General features: G+C 37.5%; 1 protein-coding gene across 1 annotated transcript in view; it reads right to left on the reverse strand.

The window, feature by feature from the left end:
* DOCK2 (dedicator of cytokinesis 2) overlaps positions 1 to 19,139 on the reverse strand; it is a gene marked incomplete at its 5' end in the record, with an annotated part of 159,676 nt that overhangs the window by 122,436 nt on the left and 18,101 nt on the right. Inside the window, 13 exons of the mRNA XM_084215734.1 lie at positions 2,856 to 2,964; positions 5,327 to 5,461; positions 7,909 to 8,009; positions 8,178 to 8,267; positions 9,254 to 9,351; positions 9,454 to 9,637; positions 11,736 to 11,839; positions 11,915 to 11,987; positions 13,393 to 13,491; positions 15,916 to 16,040; positions 17,182 to 17,307; positions 17,635 to 17,711; positions 18,651 to 18,726. Of these exons, the coding sequence (XP_084071860.1) occupies positions 2,856 to 2,964; positions 5,327 to 5,461; positions 7,909 to 8,009; positions 8,178 to 8,267; positions 9,254 to 9,351; positions 9,454 to 9,637; positions 11,736 to 11,839; positions 11,915 to 11,987; positions 13,393 to 13,491; positions 15,916 to 16,040; positions 17,182 to 17,307; positions 17,635 to 17,711; positions 18,651 to 18,726 (1,397 nt within the window). The remainder of the gene's footprint in view (positions 1 to 2,855; positions 2,965 to 5,326; positions 5,462 to 7,908; positions 8,010 to 8,177; positions 8,268 to 9,253; positions 9,352 to 9,453; positions 9,638 to 11,735; positions 11,840 to 11,914; positions 11,988 to 13,392; positions 13,492 to 15,915; positions 16,041 to 17,181; positions 17,308 to 17,634; positions 17,712 to 18,650; positions 18,727 to 19,139) is intronic.

A 19,139-nucleotide genomic window follows, 5' to 3' on the forward strand; every position in this document is an offset into this window, starting at 1 on the left:
AAACAATAAAGTGCTTCTGGCAGAGATGAGGCTGCTCCATATAACACATTATTTTATAAAAAATCCTCTCCTGAGTCAATTAATTTTCCACGCAAGTCTGTGTGATTCTATCAGTAAAAGCAACTGGGAAATTACTACTGGCTAAAATACTGAGTTCCAAACTAAAAAAAAAAAAAAAAAAAAGCAGGGCTCAAGAAACTTCAGGTTTCAAAATAATGTTTTAAATCATCTACAGTTAAACCCGATAGGCATGTGGACAAACAAGGATGAAACAAGAGTTAAAAATTCCCATTCAAAGCCTTTGCATACTAGTTCAAGTTTCAATATCCTGAAAAGCCCAATTTAACTTTCTTCAAGGCTCCTAAAACTTCCTTCTCTGATATCTTCAGACCATAATCTACTTGAACACATTCAATTGATCCTACCAATCTATGTTCCACTTATCTATGATAATTCTAAGTGTGACAGATTTAAGGCAGTTTTAGTATTCTGATTGTTCCTGTATTTTTCCAACAGACTCTCTGAACTTCCTTCTCTGGGTACACCAACTGTAACATCCATGGAGTCCCATGTGTCTGTAGAATCACTGAATAACCACCTGTCCCTTACTCTGCAAAGTTAATTTGTACTACTACAACATCCATCACTGTCATCTCAAATTCCCCAAGGGAAATCAGTGTTGGATTTCAGCAGAGATAGATTTGTGAATTTCTTTCTACTGCTTTCTCCTCCCTCTCAGCAGAAATTATCTCCATTTTCTGGCCTGCATTCACCTACCAGAGCAGGAGTCTCAAGTGTCAGCACTGAAGCCTCCTCCAACCAGGCACAGAAATGCTGTTCCTTGTGAAAGCTGGGGCTGCCTTTGGAGTTTATGATCAAGTGGGAGTGTTAATTTTATATTTTTTGCCCCCATTAAACTTATTTCCAACAGCCAGCACAAAACTACTGAGCAGCTGGACACTGCTCATTCCATGCCTCTCCTATCAGAAATTTTATAACATTGATACAGTAGTTTTTATTTACTGTATGTAAAGCAATCTCTTTGTAGACTTCTCTCAGTGACACAGCTGTATGAATCATTAGTATTTGGAGCAAGAGCAAAGTTATGATATAAACCAGTATTTCACATCTGCCATGAAAGGTTCCTGCTAAAAAGGAAAACTTTCAGTAGTTTATGCAGATTTAGAGGCCCAAAAGCCCACCAGTGCTCCAGTATTATGAATAAATAGGGCCCATTTTGAACAATTGATGGCACTCATTAGAAATCAAAAATGTTGATTTTCAGTATGGTACTGATCAAAGTATGACTCTTTAATAACTAGTCTGTTTATGAAACACACTGACTTGCTCTTTAAAATTATTGTAGATTTCTTTCCTTTAGTCCTCCTCAGAGATGCTCAGCGCTGTTTTCAGGATTCTGCTGTTTCTGAGGAACATCAATGAAGGTGCCATGAATGTTTGCCAATCAGGTACAGCACCAGAGCTGGCATTAAACCTGGGAAGATGGAAATGAGGGTAGGCACAGTCCATGCAATGCTGTGGTGCCACTGGCACTACAATCTGTTCCAAAACACTCCCAGCAGCCTTTCAGGGACACCACTGCCCCTTGCACACCCAGAAATTGTTAAGAAGTTTTCTGTGAGCCTTTCTTGTCACTCTCAAGAAGAGTGTCCTGCTCATCAGAGGAGACGCAGATGGACAATCTCACACAGCCTCTCTGAGATCAGGCAGGGCAGAACGCGGGGATATGACACAATCTCCCCAAAGAGCACCAAATCCTCCAAGAGCTCTTAATTAGTTCAAGTACCATAAGAGCAAGCATTATTATATAAACTCTTTCAGTATTATTTAAAGATGTTTTTTTTTTCTTCAGAAGATTCTCCTGTTTCCCATGCAGTATTCAAATGTATAAACTATTCCCAGGAAGGCCTCTACAGAATTATCAAGTAACAGAGAATCTGATTGATTTTTAAATGCACTTAGAATATTACTGTAACCATGGTATTATATAATTAACTTGGTATTTACTTTCTCAGCTCTTTTGCAGTTGCATGTTAAACACTCCATGCAAAGTGTCAGCTGATACAAACCTCATCATCAGCCACCTGAGCTTTTATTCAACACAGGCTTTTTCATGGGTTTCCACTTGTAATCTAAGTCATACCAAAAGGAATCAAAACACAAAACAGAGGAAGATTCAAGCCTAATGCATACTATTAGTTTTTAATAAAGAGATGGTGAAGCATCAATATTGCAGCTGTCTAATGAATCTTCTATATTTTACAGGAAATCTTGATAGTTTTTCATCTTAATATAGAACTGCAAATCATTTGATATTAGTGATGGTTAATAGCTCTTTTTTTCCCCCCCATTTTCTTTAAAACCTTAGATTCTGAAGTGTTAGAATAACTGAGATTAACATGAATGGCAAAAAAAAAAAAAATCCTTTTTAAACAATGTAACTCCCAAAGATTGAGAAAATAAAATTTATTTTCCCAACTAAGACGGCAAAACCCCTGCTTAGCATTATCTGGAGAAACTCAAGAATTAAACATTCAGGTCCCAGGAGGCTTCATGTCATTAGATTGCTTGAAATAGTCCAACATCTGTGCCTTGGTTCTTTCCTTGACTACATTCACAGAATTTCTGTAAGTGTACCTTGTCCTGACCTTTTCAAACTAGACTCCAATTTATCAGATAACCTGCTCTTCCAACAGACAGGAATTACAAAAAGACATATTGGATACATTTCCTGAGTGTCTTTTCCTTGATTTAAAAAGAACAAAAAATAAAAAGCCCATGCACAAAAACCATATTAAAAACCAAATCCAACTGGTTTCCAAGAACACACCGACCTGCAACAAAATGGCAGTTTGATGCTGACTTTTCATCAGGTTGTTGATGGATTCAAAGAGTTTCCTCATTGATTCTTCAAATTCTGTTTGTTCTTTGCCTTCATATAACCTGTTGAGAGATGCATTAGGTTATTCTTTCAGGTTTCATTCTCCCAAATGCAAGAGATTTAACATTAAATATATATTTCAGAAGCTGATCCAATATTACATACATAGCTATCTCCCCAATGGATTATAACTGCTATTCACTGTATCATGTCAGAATTCTTCAGTTTGAACACTACAATAAACACTTTCAATAGTTTTAAAAGCCTCTAAACCATGACACCTCCCAGATTGGAGCTTATATAAATAATTTTATTTTCAAAGTAACTCATATGCAAAAAAAAAAAAATTGTTTTGTTTTTTTTTCCCCACTACGACTGAGCTACTCCAGGATATTTTTCACAAATTATGACAATTTCTGTCTTCTGCTGCTCTTGCCACTTTTTCCAAGAGCTATTTTAACTGGCTCCATTAACCAGTCTGCTTTTTGAAAAAAGTCTCTATTTGACACTTAAAAGTTTAAAAGTGCATTTAAATTGAGCTCACTCCATTATTTCTCCATTCCCTGTTCTAAAGTTTGAATCCCTCAGATTACCTCTCCTGTATTGTTCATACTGGCTCTAAGTACTAAACACTACCTACATAAAAAGTAAAAACACTGGTGACATGTGAAATTAGTTATGTGAAACAGCTGTCAAGAGTTAAAGAAAAACAAGCTAAGAAAAAAGCCAAGATGACAAGAGAATTCTGAAATGGGAGTAGGATACTGTGAATTGAGTGTTGCCTCTTCTGCTCCAGCAGAAGAGAAAAATCTCTTTTTGAAAACATGTATTGCAGTGTCATTTGATTTTCTTTTCAATTTGCAATGTAAGACTGCCTACAATAATAATAATAATAATGATAATAATGATAATAATGATAATAATGATAATGATAATAATAATAATAATAATAATAATAATAATAATAATAATAATAATAATAATAATAATAATAATAATAATCCAGTGAATTTGGAGTTTAGATAATGAAGTTAAACCTCTAGATAAGTAGGAGTAGATAATGTGTAGCTGATCACCTGAATGTGCAACACATTGCAATAACCTAATTTATAACAGACTGTCCAATGAACACTTTAAGCTGCAAGATAACATGAGGGATTAGAATGTGGACTAAAGTTCTCCCTGAGACAAACCCCGTCTGCTTTCTGACCTTCATCCAGACAAGAACTTTTCCATAATCCTGTACACAATGCTTCCTTCCCCAAAACTCTACTCTACCCTTCTGCCATGACATCCATGATAAAAATATAAGATAAAGTTGTATTCTGGTCTCCTGAGCACCATCTGCTTCCTTATACAGCTTTACACCTTGTTTACCTGTATCTATTTATAAGTAGTAAATTCCTAGAGAAAATAAAATTTCTAAGGTACTATCCATAGCAGCAAATTCCCTCTGAATCCTGAACTTCAACCAAAACATCCTACTCCAGTGAGTAAACTTAATTTAAAAAAGCTATAAATCTACATGGATGTTGTTTTGATTTTTTTTAATGGACAGTGGAATATCAGAAAAAAATTGTATTAGAGGACCCACTGAGGATAAGACAGCTAGAACAGAACCTTCCTGTTCTGGTGAATGGCAGCCACAAACACAACACCCAACCACTCACTCTCCCTGCAGGTCTGAGTCTGCCCTGCCTGACCTCTGCCCCTGCAATCCTCCAGCCACAGAGCAAAGGGAAATCACAAGCTGAAGGGGCAAACCAGCTCAGGATAAATGGAGAAAGGTGAAGCAGAAAGCAATTGAGGAAGTGGGTCTGTGGTACATGAGGAGAGTACAGTTACCTGTGTGTAATTTTTCTCCTTCCATTTTTCATTTCCTTCGTTCTCCCCTCCTCCTTTCCCCTCAACCTGAACACCACCTGTAAGCACTACCTCAGTTTGCCTGATCTACACACATCCAGTCCATGGAGTCCTCCCTGTAAATTCCTCAAGGGGAGGCCCAAACCTCTAAATTCAGTGACCGTGGCTGCTGCAATGGCACCGCTCTGTGCACAGTCTGAGGGGCTGAACACAGTGTTCTCAAGGACAAGTCTCCAGCCTCCAGCCATCTGTTGAGACGTTTGGCCATGCACTGGTCTTAGGCCAAGCCACCTGACACAAAGAATAATCACCCTTTGAAACCTGCTGCTATTACTAAATACATCTCTGGAACTTACACTGAGAAGCAGAAAGCAATTTATGAATATTCCCTCTACAAAACATATCTCAGCATTACTTGTATTTTAAAGCAGTTGCCAGTTTTTATGTTTTATTTGTAAAAATAAAAAAGCAGCTCTCTTCTAGAGCCAACAACTTCTGTTTCTCAGGTCTCCTATGTCTGATATTAGACAGCTAATTAAATGGTAATATCTGAGTACTTACTGGGAAAATAACGTTCTTGATCTAACAATGAACTTGAAAACATATTCCAGGGCTTTCAGAGTTCTGAGGATAGGTTCACATTGCTCCCCTCGGCTGGAAGTATCCAAGTATGTCTTCAGAACACTCATTAATTTCCTGAAGTTTAAAAACAGTTTAAAAAATAATTTTCATTATTATTTTTTAATTACCTTCTTTAGCTTCTTTGGCAACTCTAAATATATGTGCTTGGTCAAGCACATACAAAAAAACAGACTGAGTGTATTTCTGGATTTATATTGCACAAATTCTGCCAGTATAAACAAATGAGGAACAAATTCTTAGCTGCACAAGCAAGAGAGAAATCTGAAATCCCAGAAGAGCAGCATGACTTAACACAATTCTGGAAACACCTTTACAGAGGTTTGTAATACACATGCACAAGGTATCACAAAATATTCTTTCTGCCTACCTCCACTGGGCAGTGATTAATCACTGCATGCTCTAATTAACAGCATGTAAATATTACATGTAAATAAAGCAGTACACAACAACATCTGCTTAAATTATTTATTTTATTTTAATACTTCCTTACTCTGCATCTAAAAGAAACTTTTTCTAAAGACACAACTGGCTACTAAAGAGCAGAACTTCATCTTAAACTAGGTCCCTTAATTTGTAGTTATAGAATCATCTTAAGTGATTAAAGCAATACTAATGATGCAATTTTAAACTTAATGCAGCCATAAGAACTAAGATAAGGGTGGTTGGGGATTTTTTCCCTATGTCTCTACAAAAATGGAGACCTGCTGTCCCCTGCCCTAAAGAAACCAAGCCAACAACCAGCTCTCTGTGTAACTAATACACATCCCCAGCCTAACTCCCATTTCAGAACCAAAATGCTGTGCTTTCAGCCCCTCAGCCTCCTGGGCATGACCATCCATTGTGTGTTTCCATTTGCTCCTTTTTGCAGCTTCTCTGAGTTCGAACAATATTGATCCAACTTGTATGTAGGGGCAGTGCATGTTAAGCCCTCTGAGCTCTTTAAAATCCAGGAGAAAGGATGACTCAACAGGAACTAAATAAATAGGAACCTTTTGGCCTACCAACCATATCATAACATGGTTCTAATATGTCTGGGACACAGTATTTCCTTCTTAGTTAGGAGTTAAGCCACATACGCTTGTTTATTTCATACATGATTCTGGAACCAGAGTAAATCTTCCATGATGTGCATTGAATCAACAAAGCCAAGAAAACACATGATGTGGGGAACAATCATGAACATTGTTATTTTGCCTCTACCACATTGATTCAGTCACCAAAAACTCCCAGCCAGGTAAGTCTTAGAAATATTTTATGCAAGTAAGGCTGTCCTGAGAGGTTCTGTACCTTTCCTTTTCTTCTTTCACAGTACTGTAAAGCATTAAATTACATGTGCTTATTACTGATGGAGTGAGAGAGGATTGAAGAAGAGCACATAGTTGGTGCTTGAGCTTTCTAAGCACACTTCAACTTTACTGAGGTGTGAGAAAGGGCTGATTTTGCACTGCTGCCTTTCAGCTTTAGGAAACTCATGGCCCAGTGCATGATTTTTGTGACATTTAGTGTTGAGTTAGAACTGAAATTCAACACAGACACTGGAAGTCAGCCCCAGCTATTCCAAACCTCCAGCTCAGGTCTTCCCTGTACTATTCATTTTCCAAATTAAAGTTCTGCTTCAATCTGCCACTCCATTAAGCTGCCAGAATGAGACATCAGGTAGATTAAAAACCCACATCCATCCTCTTAGAGAACATCCCAGAGATCTGCACCAGCTGAAGATGTTACCTTCCTTCATAGTTCAGTCATTTTATCCTACCATCATCTGCAAAAGCCTATTCTAAATAAAGTAGGAATCTAGGATTAAATTTGGTGTATAACATTTCTGCACAGTTTTTATTCTTTTCTATGAGTCCATGTCTTTCCATCTGGGTATTGTGTAGCAGCTCCAAAAGTTGAAAACAAAGAAATAAATAAAAAATCCACACCAAGTTCATCCATTGGCACGACCATGTAACAAATACAAAAAACTCCATTTCACAGCAGGATACGTAACAAATACCAAAATTCCAGTTCACTGCACTGAACCCTTCCTGACACAACATCAGACTAAAATGCATATAAAGATTTGACAGCTCCAAAACAATTATTTTTCCTTTCAGTTTGCTTGATGGGGAAAAAAAATGTGGAAATCTATGTAAGTGGGCTAAGGAGATCCTCAAGTCCTCAGCTGAGGCATTTCTACTTAAGGCCAGGGATACAAATGGAGAGGCTTCACAGCAAAGAATCTTTTGATAAATTTGACAGGATAAAGGTGAAATGCTCAGACACAGCAAAATCCAGGTGACAGCAAAAAAAATGCCAAAGCATCATTTAACCCCAAATCATTTGCCATGGGTTCATTAATTCCACTTATAATCAAATATGTCTCAGAGGCAGATAAGCAAACAGCAGCATCAAAACAACCGCCACCATAAATTACATCAGAAAAGACACAAGCAGGATTTACTTCTTTTACGTGATGGTGGAGGTTTAGGAAAGAAGAGAAGAAAAAATAAACTTACTTGTATGCCAAGGTTGCACTAAAGTGCTGCTGAATATATGCTTCCAAAACAGTGTTAAAGTGCTGAAACTTACGGTCAGCAATGAGCCCTATGATATAGATCTAAACAGACAGAGACACAATTAGACAGAGTCACATTGGAAACTAAATATTGACTTTCTGAAAATATGTCTGGTAATTTACTATTTAAGTAAATCAAAACTTGATAGTTTGTTCAAAATTCTAAGGTTCTTTTCTTAGACAAATAAATTCATTGGTGCTGATTCTTACCAGTGCATCAAAGACAAGGATGTCATACTCATTACTATGGGAATGTTCCATCATGATGTTAAACAGGGCATCCAATGTATCCTGGAGAAACTACAGAACATGAAGAGACCAACTGATAACCAATTCAACTTGAAAACCTGACAAGAAAATTTTCTGATAGCAGACCTGGTTTCCCTCAAGTTAAAATTTTACTACCTTTACTGAAGCATCACTTAAATTGAGTAAACATTTCCAAGGGTTTAAGCTCTAGTAGCTTTAGTTTTAAAAACCTGCATCCTCAGACACATGACCAATCAATAATACATGCTTAGCTCAAAGCTTATGGAAAAGATAAAAATATTATATAAATGACAAAACTTGTTAAAACGAGGTTCCTTAGTGACACAGATTAGTGGTTGCTATTTTTACATATACATGTTGATTAAAAAGACTTTTCCTGCTTCTGTGGTCTCATTCAAATTCTGCTCTAAATCAAAGAAAAATATCTCAGGGACTTTGGACACAAATCTTTGGTTAAAAAAATCCACTCCTCTTTCTTCCTCTTTTTTTTTTTATTTAATTATTATTCCTTCTCTCCAGAGACATCTAATGTTTATGCTTAAATACACAAAGGTAATAGTATATGCTATTTTACAAAATACTAACAACTTTTATTCATATACTCATTAAGTTAAGAAAGTGCTTTGTTGGGTACATAACACTTGTTGGATTTAATATCAACATGTAAATTGATACTAAGAACTGCAAAGAAAGCAGTAGGAATTGTTTGTGATACTTCAGATAGACAAAAGCAAACAGATGAATAGAGATTGTGGAAAATATTTTATCATTACTATCTTCATCTCCAAGTAATAATGCTGGAAATGCCCCAGCCCAACAACAGGCAATACCAGAGATCTGAAATTAAAAAGTAGGAGCAAAGCTGGCCAGCCTTGTGAAGGATCCTGCCCAGGTGTTGGCCTTCTTGATCCCTCTAATGAAGAGTTTTGCTCCTGTCCTTTGCAAACTAACAAAGGCATTTTGCATGAAGGGGCCTGAAGAATAACTATCAATAAAAAAAGGATTTAAGGACTTACCTTCACTACTTCCTCTCCATCCACAATCTTCAGCTTTTCCAGGTTCTCCTGGAGCAGCTCTGGCTTCATGCGCCACTTCAGGAGACCCAGCAAGCCAACTAATGAAAAATGAATATACAGACAATAAAATTTAACATCTGACTTACCAATTTGTGCAAAGGTTTTCTTTCTAAACTCCCAGCTGTTTAGAAGGTACATACCATTCTGAGTTAACTTTGTAGAACAAACAAGAGTTGAAATGTAAAAAGAATCTCTTGAGCTGACTGAAAGCCCCCCAACAATGCTTGAGCTCCTGGCTAAGGTTGCTCCCTTGTTTTCCGTGTGCACACGTGTAGAAGGCAATGTCAGATAAGCACCAGCATCCTCCATTTTTTTACTGTCCCCCTGAAAAACAACACACCATTCATTAGATATTTCACACCCCTGGATTTAAAATTAGACTTATTTTGTACTTTTGTACTAGAGAAACTGAGGGGCAGGAAGGGACTTTGAGGGGTGAGACCCCCTGCAGAGTAAAAGAAAGAGCCAATCTCTCATTGAAATGCCAGTGGGTGTGGAACACTGCTGAATATTGAGCATCACCTTGAAAGCTGTACACAAGACAGCATGATTATATTGTCTGCCCACAACTTAAAAGCAGAAAGCAGGACTGAGTAAGGAAAGAATAGCAGTGCTATTTTGGTATCCTCATTGTAACTTTGTACCTGGACCTTGAACATAAAAGATCAGGGCATGGTAAGATTATATTTTAAATCAGACAGTATGCTGCAGTAACTAAATGACATAGAATATGTACTTTTCAGTAGAATGAACAGTACAAAACCAGAGAGCCAACAGAGATTTTTCCCTCCTCTCTTTCATCAACTTCTGTGCCACAACCCCACAGATTTTCTGGGTCTTGTCTTAGGATTCCCCAGACAGGAAGAAATTTTAGACAAAGACAATAGAAATTATGCTCCTCACTGTTTAAAGAACACAGTGTTTCCTTAACAAAACTCCAGAAAATTTCCCTGATGATGATGCCACTTAAAGCTACAACACTGTGACAAGATATGACTCAATTGTAGACCTTTAGTCTACAAATGTGGATGAACAAGGAGGTGCACAAAACATGATCTAGAAAGACATTTTCAAGTTTTGCAGTTTTATCTGCTTCAGTGACTGCAGAGGAGCAGTTTCTACTTTGTATCAAAGAGGTAAGGCTAAAAATTGACTGTAAGAGACCTAGACAGGCAAGGAGCAAAACCTTTCTACAGCAAAACACACAGCAGCGGCAACATCTATGATTGTGTCAGGCTTGCTAAATAATTACTTCCCAAATTTCTGGAAGCAAAATAAACTCTACACTTCCTTCTTTTGGGACAAGTCAGACAGATAATAGGAAAAAGATGAAGTTTTGATCCAAAAGTCTCTCAAAAAGATCCAATGCCTAAAGACAGTTTAAACTTAGCAGTTTTCAAATTACTTATTTTGAGAGGCCAGGTGTATGACTGCTTTAAACACTTACAGATTACAATTACTGCTTTTAATACTAGAATAGGCAAGCATATGTCAGAAAATCTGTTTCTCACAACCATAAAGTAGGTCAACTCCATTTAGCATTTCTCATCCATGCTGTCACTTCAAAAAAATTACTGAGCTGATGCAGAAATGAATTAGGTGGAATTTCACAACCAACATTAACCACACAGTCCACAATTTTCCTTCTAGTCTCAATATTTTAAATGATAGTTTCAATGAAGAGAAGATAAATAACTTTATGCTGCCATTAATCTTTTTGGCTTGCCTGAGCAACTTGATTTAGTTGCATGCATCTCACTTGGTATTAATGATACAGCAAACTTGTTTACTGAGAAGAGTGCTGAGAAATAACTTAGTGTCCTTTGTACTGGAAGTGATTTCTGGTTCTTAGTCCCTGCTAGACACCATTCTCCAAGAGTGCAAATGAAACAAAAGTCCAAACATCTGTTCCCTGCTTCCTTCACAAAGTTAAAGATGCCATTTCCAGCCAGGGCCAACTAAAGCTATTCTTCACACCCAAAACCAAATTACTGAAACTTTCAATTTTGTACACAGCAGTTTAAAATGAGCATTTTCCTAAGACTGCATTCCCAGATTATTCATGAGATAAAGATTCCAAGTGGATCCAACATTTCCCATATCCAGCTAGAGGAATGGTACCCACCCAAGTACAGAGCTGCAGCACAACTTTCTCTATGCTACAGAAGGCCAAAATACCAGTAAAAAGAGTAATCATCTCTCACTGTGCTTGGATAACATGTTTAATCATTAAAATTCAGAGCAATATTTACTGACAATGGAACAGGGTACACCTTCCCATTTTGTTCAGATGGAAAACACAGTATCAGCTTTGATAGAATAATAAAATCAATCTAGCACTAAGCAGATACACAATGCAGTCAAAGGCAGCAGTGTGAGAAAAAATGTCTTGTGAATGAAAGAAAGAAATCTGAGCCCATACCTTTAGGACTAACAAATCGTGGATGCCATCATGGAGAGTTGTTCCATCCTCCTTCATTAGCCTTACGTAGGCCATTGCAAAATTCTTATCTCCCTTATCTTTAGCTGCAAAGCAAAAGACTTTGGGTTGACTACCCATCAACGAATTAAAATTCACTGAAGTAAGAATTCCCTACTTACACTCCTGAGTCGACCTGTGCCTGAACATGAAGCGCAGATGGATCCTCTGCATGTCCTCAATGGGCACTGCTACCTTTGGTAAAATCAGAACATATTGAGGAGAGTTATGGGGTGTGGTTCCACATGTAATGAGCCCCCATTTTAGAATAAATAAGCCCCACTTCTTGTGTTTCCTTAGTGCCTTTCACAGGCCATTTCAAAATGGTGAGCCTGATCACAGCAGCAAAGTGAGAGCTGGTAAGCAATGATCTGTTAGGCTTTGCTCAAAGTCTGGCACCAGCAAAGAAATGAAGCACAGAACCCAGAGTTAATGCACACAGGTGCTAGAAAACAAGCACAGTGCAGTCCTACTGCTCACCTTTTTAACCACAGAAATTAAACACCTCTGTGTAATGCAATTCCCACATTTCAGATATAGAAATTGACAACTGATTTATTAAACAGGTGAAAGTGATATGAAAATTCCAGCAAAATAAATTGCTGATATTTCAGTGTTTAAATTTAGTGTAAAGCCTTGAAGAGAATCACAGGAACTTGCAAGTGCTTTATTCTTAAAGCAGCACACTTTAGGTCAAACATGCAACAAAAAAGGCCAGCTGTGTAAGGGAAAGCACAATTTTTCATACTATCAAGTTCATAGTTCTAAAAATTTAAGGACTTGAACACCTTTGTGTGCATTCACAACTTTCCTTTACATATCTTACTGAACAATGCCTTAATATTAATAATGTTTTTCAACAGGATCTGCTTTCAGTGATCCTGTACACAAGATTGAATTACAGAATAATTTTTAAAAGGAACTAATATAATAAGCAATAAAAAGAATGGGTCAATGTTTTCAAAACAATAAATAAGCTTCTGTTTGAAATCATACTCCCATTCCCTCCTGTCCTTCACCACCACAGGTAACACACCTTAAGGTAATAATTGCAAGCTTGTCACACATGGCTATTTTGTCTTAAAAAAAGCATGCAAGCCTGTCACAGTTTGTAAGAACTGTTTCTGGCAGCTTCTGGGCATATTCCAATCATGGACATTGAAGCTTGATTAGATAATTACTAGTGTGTCTCTAAAGAGAAGCAAGACAGTTTTTCCTTTTTGAAATCAGAAGAGGGGGTTGGTGTTTTCATTTGGGTTTTGGTTTGGTCTTGTTTGTTTTTTAATTGAAACTCCTCATTTCCATTGTTTCACCAAAATAGAACAAATACAGTATTTCATTTTTGATGGACCCCGTTAGGACATAAGGTTATCTAAGATGATCTCATTTGTTTTGCTGAACAAAGCCTACACATCACTTTCTAGGCCAAATTTCAAGCCTCAGTGACCATGTATCTCTAATAACTGATGTATGACTAAGGCTTCATGCTTCAGCTGTAGTCAGGGACAAGATGGTTTTTGGAGGAAGCTGATGCTGTACAACCTTTCTGTGTGAGGCACTAAGGAATGAAAAAATAAAGTGGGAAGTTTCCACACCATACCTTCAGCGTCTCCATCCATCGTGGCTGCTTGACCTGGTAGTAAACGACGGATCTGTACTCGCTCACGGGTTTGTCCCCTGCTCCCAGGCACACAGCATTCTTTCAAAAGGAGGGAACAAATACTGCTTAGTGCTTCCTTCATTTGGGTACATTTTGGAGCAGTTTTGGGTAAATTAACTTGAGCAAATCCAAAAAGTGCCCAGAGAGGCTCCCCTCAGAATCCCGGCCCTGGGACGCGGCCTCCCCTCACGGCTGCGCTCCCCTCAGCGCGGGTGTGATTTGGGCATGGCGTCAACCAAAGGTAAATAATAATGGCAGCACCAACAGAGGGAAGCACTAACGTGAAGACACTGCATTTTCCAAGCCTCTGAACACAATGGAAATAAATATTTACCACAATCTATGGGTACGGCCAGTGTAATTGCATTTTACAGGGGTCACACACAGTGGGCTCTAGGAGATGTGTGAGGAACATAAAATCAACTTGATTTCCCCATCTGATGAATTTAAGTAACCAACATGTCATCTCAATTAGTAGAAGACATACAAAAGGAAAAAAAATTAAAATCTAGCTTCATTATTCTGTTTATGTCTCCATTTAGTTTTAAATACTTTCTTCTAGCATAGCCTCAGACGTTCTAGGCCACACACCAGAGGTGACTTCCAAACTGGATGTTGTAGAGGCACCAACAATAAACAATTAGAATTTCCCAGTCTTTAACAACTATCTGAACTAGGACAGAGCCAAGTGAAAGATTTGATCAGCTTCAAAACTTGTGGTTTTCCTTAGGGAGTCTGTGAAGACTTGGCCTGCATCTGTCTGCTCTGGCTGACTGCAGCTGTGCTGCACATGCAGAGTAAAAATTACTGCTGCACCCGGAGGCACCAAGATCCTGATAGCTGCCAGACATGAAACCAAAGTCCCTGAAGGAAGCAAACATTAAATCCTCTGTTGAAGGCACAGATTCAACTAATCCAATGCAGAATGCACTGATTGCTGCAAAGGTGCAATAATCCTGCTGAAAATCCAGAGAACCTTAAAAGTCTGCTTCAAACACCAGGATGCCCTGTGACCAGAAGGGTGTGATGCTGGTACCTGGAGATGATCTGTATGGTCTGGTCTGAGGGATTTAACTGCAGAAAGCAATGTCTCATCTGCCTGAGCAGAGATTTTTCAAGGTTTATGCACCTACTTGTTTGTCACCTCCGTGACATTCACTTGGAACAAAAGTCCTGTTCCTTGTAACAGTAAATTAAGGGCTAGCTCTGCAACTGCAACTAGCTTGATACCTGAACAGAACCAACCAGTTTCCTGTGTAGTAAACATACTCCTGTTATGAGAAATATTGATATAAATTCATGGGTTTGAAAGCCTGTTGGTTTGGGGTGTCTTTACAGGCTAAAAGGAAAAACCAGTTACTTTTGCTATTACTTGCATTCAACAGCATTTCAATTACCTCCTCAAAACTGTTGCTTAAATATATCCATTAAGGCATATTACCCACAGAAAGCATTTTCATCTTCATGACATTTCATCTCAAAGACAATGACAAAAATTCACTTTCTCCAAAGATTTGCAGAAATTCTGTATCTGCAGAATTGAGCATGCATAATATTGGAATGCAAGATTTAATGCATGATAATAGGTTTATTTCTCTAAGGAATATTTTTGTTTATATGTGATTAGACAGAATACAGAATAGAGTTCTGTGCATGCAAGCGTGGTCAGGTGCTGTCATAGGTACAGGCAGTGTTTTGTAATCTGGGCTACAGTTTGTTGTATGTGGGATTAGAATTTTCTTTACTCAAGCTTTCAACTTACATTTTAAGCAGTTGGTTGCAGTTCATAAACAAGTCATGAACCACAGTGTTCTACTCGATCTTTATTTTATCTCAAGAATGTCTTTATGATTTCACCCTCATGATCCCAACACTGTAAACTCAGAAAATGACAGGTCAAAAATCCCCCTGAATACCAAACTGGTGATAAACCCTAAGGAAAAGACAAAGGATCTTCAAAATGGGAACAGACAAGCAAAAAGACACTGTAAATATTTATGTTGCATATGTAATTGTTGTCACTAATTTCATTCTTTGCCATGTACTTAATTCAGTGACAGTGACACAGCCTTCCTGGCACAAATCAAGTGTTTGTTATGTAGCAGAAATGGTACTTCTAACATTTCAGTGTGCAAATTGCATTCCTCTGGGAATTTCCTCAAGAAAAACCCTAGAGTAAGAATGCAGTAATTGTCAGAATCAGCACTTGTTCCTTGGCACAGCTAAAATAGGTCATTCAATGTTATTCCTTGTTACATTTTTATGCAAGACTTTTAGAGGGCTTTAATAGATTTTAATTTTTTAAAAATCATAAAGCTTACTTGTCACAAGATGTCACAGGATGACACAAGGAAATTGAGTTTTTGAATAGTGGTGTTTTATTAAATGTGTAAGTTAAGCCTTACATCAAAAATTCAGCTCATGTTACCATGCCCCTCAATGTAGAAAAAAAAGAAAACTTACTGGCAACACTTTTCCTTCTTCATCACAGACACACATTATCACTTCCACATTTCTCTGAGTTGTTTTATTGTATTTATCAAAATCTCCATACAGCAATGTAATATATATATCATTTCTTATGTCTCCTAAAAGAGAAATTGAAAGGTTAAAGAGCAATTAAGATGCTCTGAGAGCATAGGATCAGCTGAATTGCACACGAGTACCTCACTGTTTGCTGTGAAACAGATAAAAATTTTATTATTTTCCATCCGAACTTAAATTTTCAGTTCTTTATCTTTGCTAAGGCAAAACTAGGATGTGAGGAGAAGCAAATGGGAGCTCGGAGCGACTTGATGCAATTCTCGTCCTACCCCGACACCTGCTGGTGATGCGGCAAACTTTAAACCACAATACTGCCCATCTAGAATAATCTCTAAAATTTGAAACGGCTTCAGGATTTTCCAAACTTCTGAAATGTTTGATCCAGGAATTATCCATTAAAATATTTGGAAACTTAAAATTCTTTAGTGGCAGACAGCAACAAGGTCTGTCCACACTTGGCTTTGCCTTTGGTTTCATTTCTTTTATTTACATATTCTTTGCATTATTATATTATCACAGCAGACTGGCAATTATTGTAGTTCATTTTGGCCAGTTCCATTTGCTACTCTTCTGCAGTCAGAGGAGGAAGAAACTTTACCTTATAATTCCCATCAGGGATTTCCCCTAAATATCCAGCTCTCTCTTTGGAGGGAGTTTCCTATTTTAACTCTCTCCTCTGAATGAATTCTTATGACTTTTAAGAGGATCGAGATTTTACTCGAGTTGGGACGAGGAAAGCTTTTGGTTTTGTTTTTTAAAAAGGAGCCTGGCAGACAGTGAGTGATTTCAATTGGAAAATATCTTGTCATACATACAAATGAAATCAAGCTATTTCACATTGTTTTGTTTGCTATTATTAAAGGACAGCAATAACTTTCAATAAAAACAAGGTTCATTTAAAATTCAAGCAACATCCACCACAACCTACAAGTTATGTACAAGGAGATCGGTTTATCCCTCACTGTCTGGATTTTATTTTTCCTGTTTAAGTATTAGAAACTACTTTCCAAGGATTCCACTATTTTATATAAGAGTGAAATAATACAGAAAGAAAACTAACCATGAATGAATTCTGAAGATCCTCTGAGTTAGGCATTACAGAAATCAGTAAGGCAGCAGCTGATGCTTATTAACATAGGGAATGAGAAGAAATCCCTTCCTATCAGAGAACAAAGCACCTCCTACCTGGCATGATTATTTCAGGGAATCCCAGCTTTCTAGCAACAACTGTGGTTCTGTCTACAAGGTGTGGGTAATCCTTTCTAGTCTGAATCACGTCTCCAACCAGCATTTTCACTGTTACCCACAGACCTATGAAGTGAAAAAAAAGAAAAAACATTACATTTTTGGTAGGGGAAAAAAAATTAAATCTGTCTTCAGATGATTGTCTCCTCTACCCATCAAAACAGGGATAAGAATTTGCTTTCCCACTTCCTGCAGATGAAAGTTAAAGCTCTATAATGCAAAACTGTCGCTACTAATTTAAATAGCCCCTAAGATTCTTTTACAAACTCATGGTTCCTCAATTCCAGCTTCAAAGCTGACCCACCTCCGTGGTGGTACTCCAACTCCAACATAAAATGAAGTTTCACAAAAATATCGTGTTACTTAAAAGAAAATAATAAAAATGTACTTTACCTTGTCCACCACTGTCTCCTTTTGATGCAGTGATTTTGCTTAGGAGACCGTGCAAAAAGTCATTCTCTGCTGCTACCCTGCAAGAGAAACAGCAGTGTCTGCTCAGGAATTAAGTGCTAAATATATCAGACACCACTTAGAGCATAAGAGACTAACAGCCTCAGTCTTTGCAGTATTGCCTGATTGTGATATATTTGGTATTTTTATTATCTCTCACTGAAGCTGCAGCCCACTCACATTCAGTTGTGTGTACACTGAAGTGAGAAAGGTTCAGCCAGCCACCAAGAATGGTGTTTTGTGACAGTGCAATGTGAATGCACTCACCAATGTGCCACTCCAGCTCAGTCCACTTCCCCTGACAAACAGCCAGATAAATGAACTTGGAATATTTATCAGCTACTTTTGAATTTGGAAACCAATTCTCAAATTAGAAACAAGTGAAAAAATAAACCAGTGTGTCATACCTGAGTCTTTCAGAATTAAATTTACCCTCCTTAGTACATAGTAGCAGTGCTATGTAGGACACACAGAGTTATTTCCAGTATTTCACTGGTATCTCTGAATTTGATCTGTGAGCATCACATTTTAGGCAGCTGCTCTGGCATTTCTTCTGAAGATAGTATATGACAATTCTATTACTTTTTAAAGGAAAAAAGTTTTTTGTTTTTAGATTTTTCCCAAGTTCAGAAAAGGACCAAGCTCATAAAATAGTAGTTATCCTTGCTTGGAAATCTCACTTGTAACTATTTGACTTGGATTTGTGAAATCAGACATGGTAACAACTGTCTGAAGGAGCACATTCATGGAATTATTCTTTAATTTAATGTGCTGTGGTACCTCTGCAAGCCTTAAAGGCCATTTAAACTCATACCTAAATAATTAGCACTATTACAACATAAAATTGTAAAAGGAAAAATTTCTTACTCTTTAAGCATTTCACAGATTGTTACAGGAACAGAGATAGATAAATACATATTTTCTTTCACATATAAAACAGATATCTATGGCACTCTTACGGATGAAAGGGAATGAAATGCTGCTTCTCTTCATCACTTTCAGATTTTCCTTTTATGATATCTGTAATATCCATGACTAGAAGAATAAAAGAAAATTCATCAGAACATAGAAGAGTGTTTCAGAATAGCTTCTGTTATCTATGAACATTGTGCCTCAAGGTAAATGTGGATTTTTCAGCAGCAGGGCTGGGTTTGTGGGGCAGAGTGTTTTGTGCAAAGCCCTCACTACAAATATGCTGCTGTGGAGAGAGAGGGAGAACTCAGACTAACTTGGGAATACAAGTATCAGAGCTTTGGGGACATAAGCCCTGACTTTATTTCATCTGCAAGGGAATCTGTTATTAAATTGGTTTTGTGCTTTCACTCCCACAGCTTGGCACTCTATGAATAATTAGGAAATGAAATTCAGAAGTGGATTTTGGACTTGAACTAAAACATCAACGTAGGTGCAGTCTTCACAGACTTCAAAAAGAACAGAAACCAATGGAT

Source organism: Fringilla coelebs (assembly GCF_963513975.1).
Source record: "Fringilla coelebs genome assembly, chromosome: 15".
Taxonomy (NCBI): domain Eukaryota; kingdom Metazoa; phylum Chordata; class Aves; order Passeriformes; family Fringillidae; genus Fringilla; species Fringilla coelebs.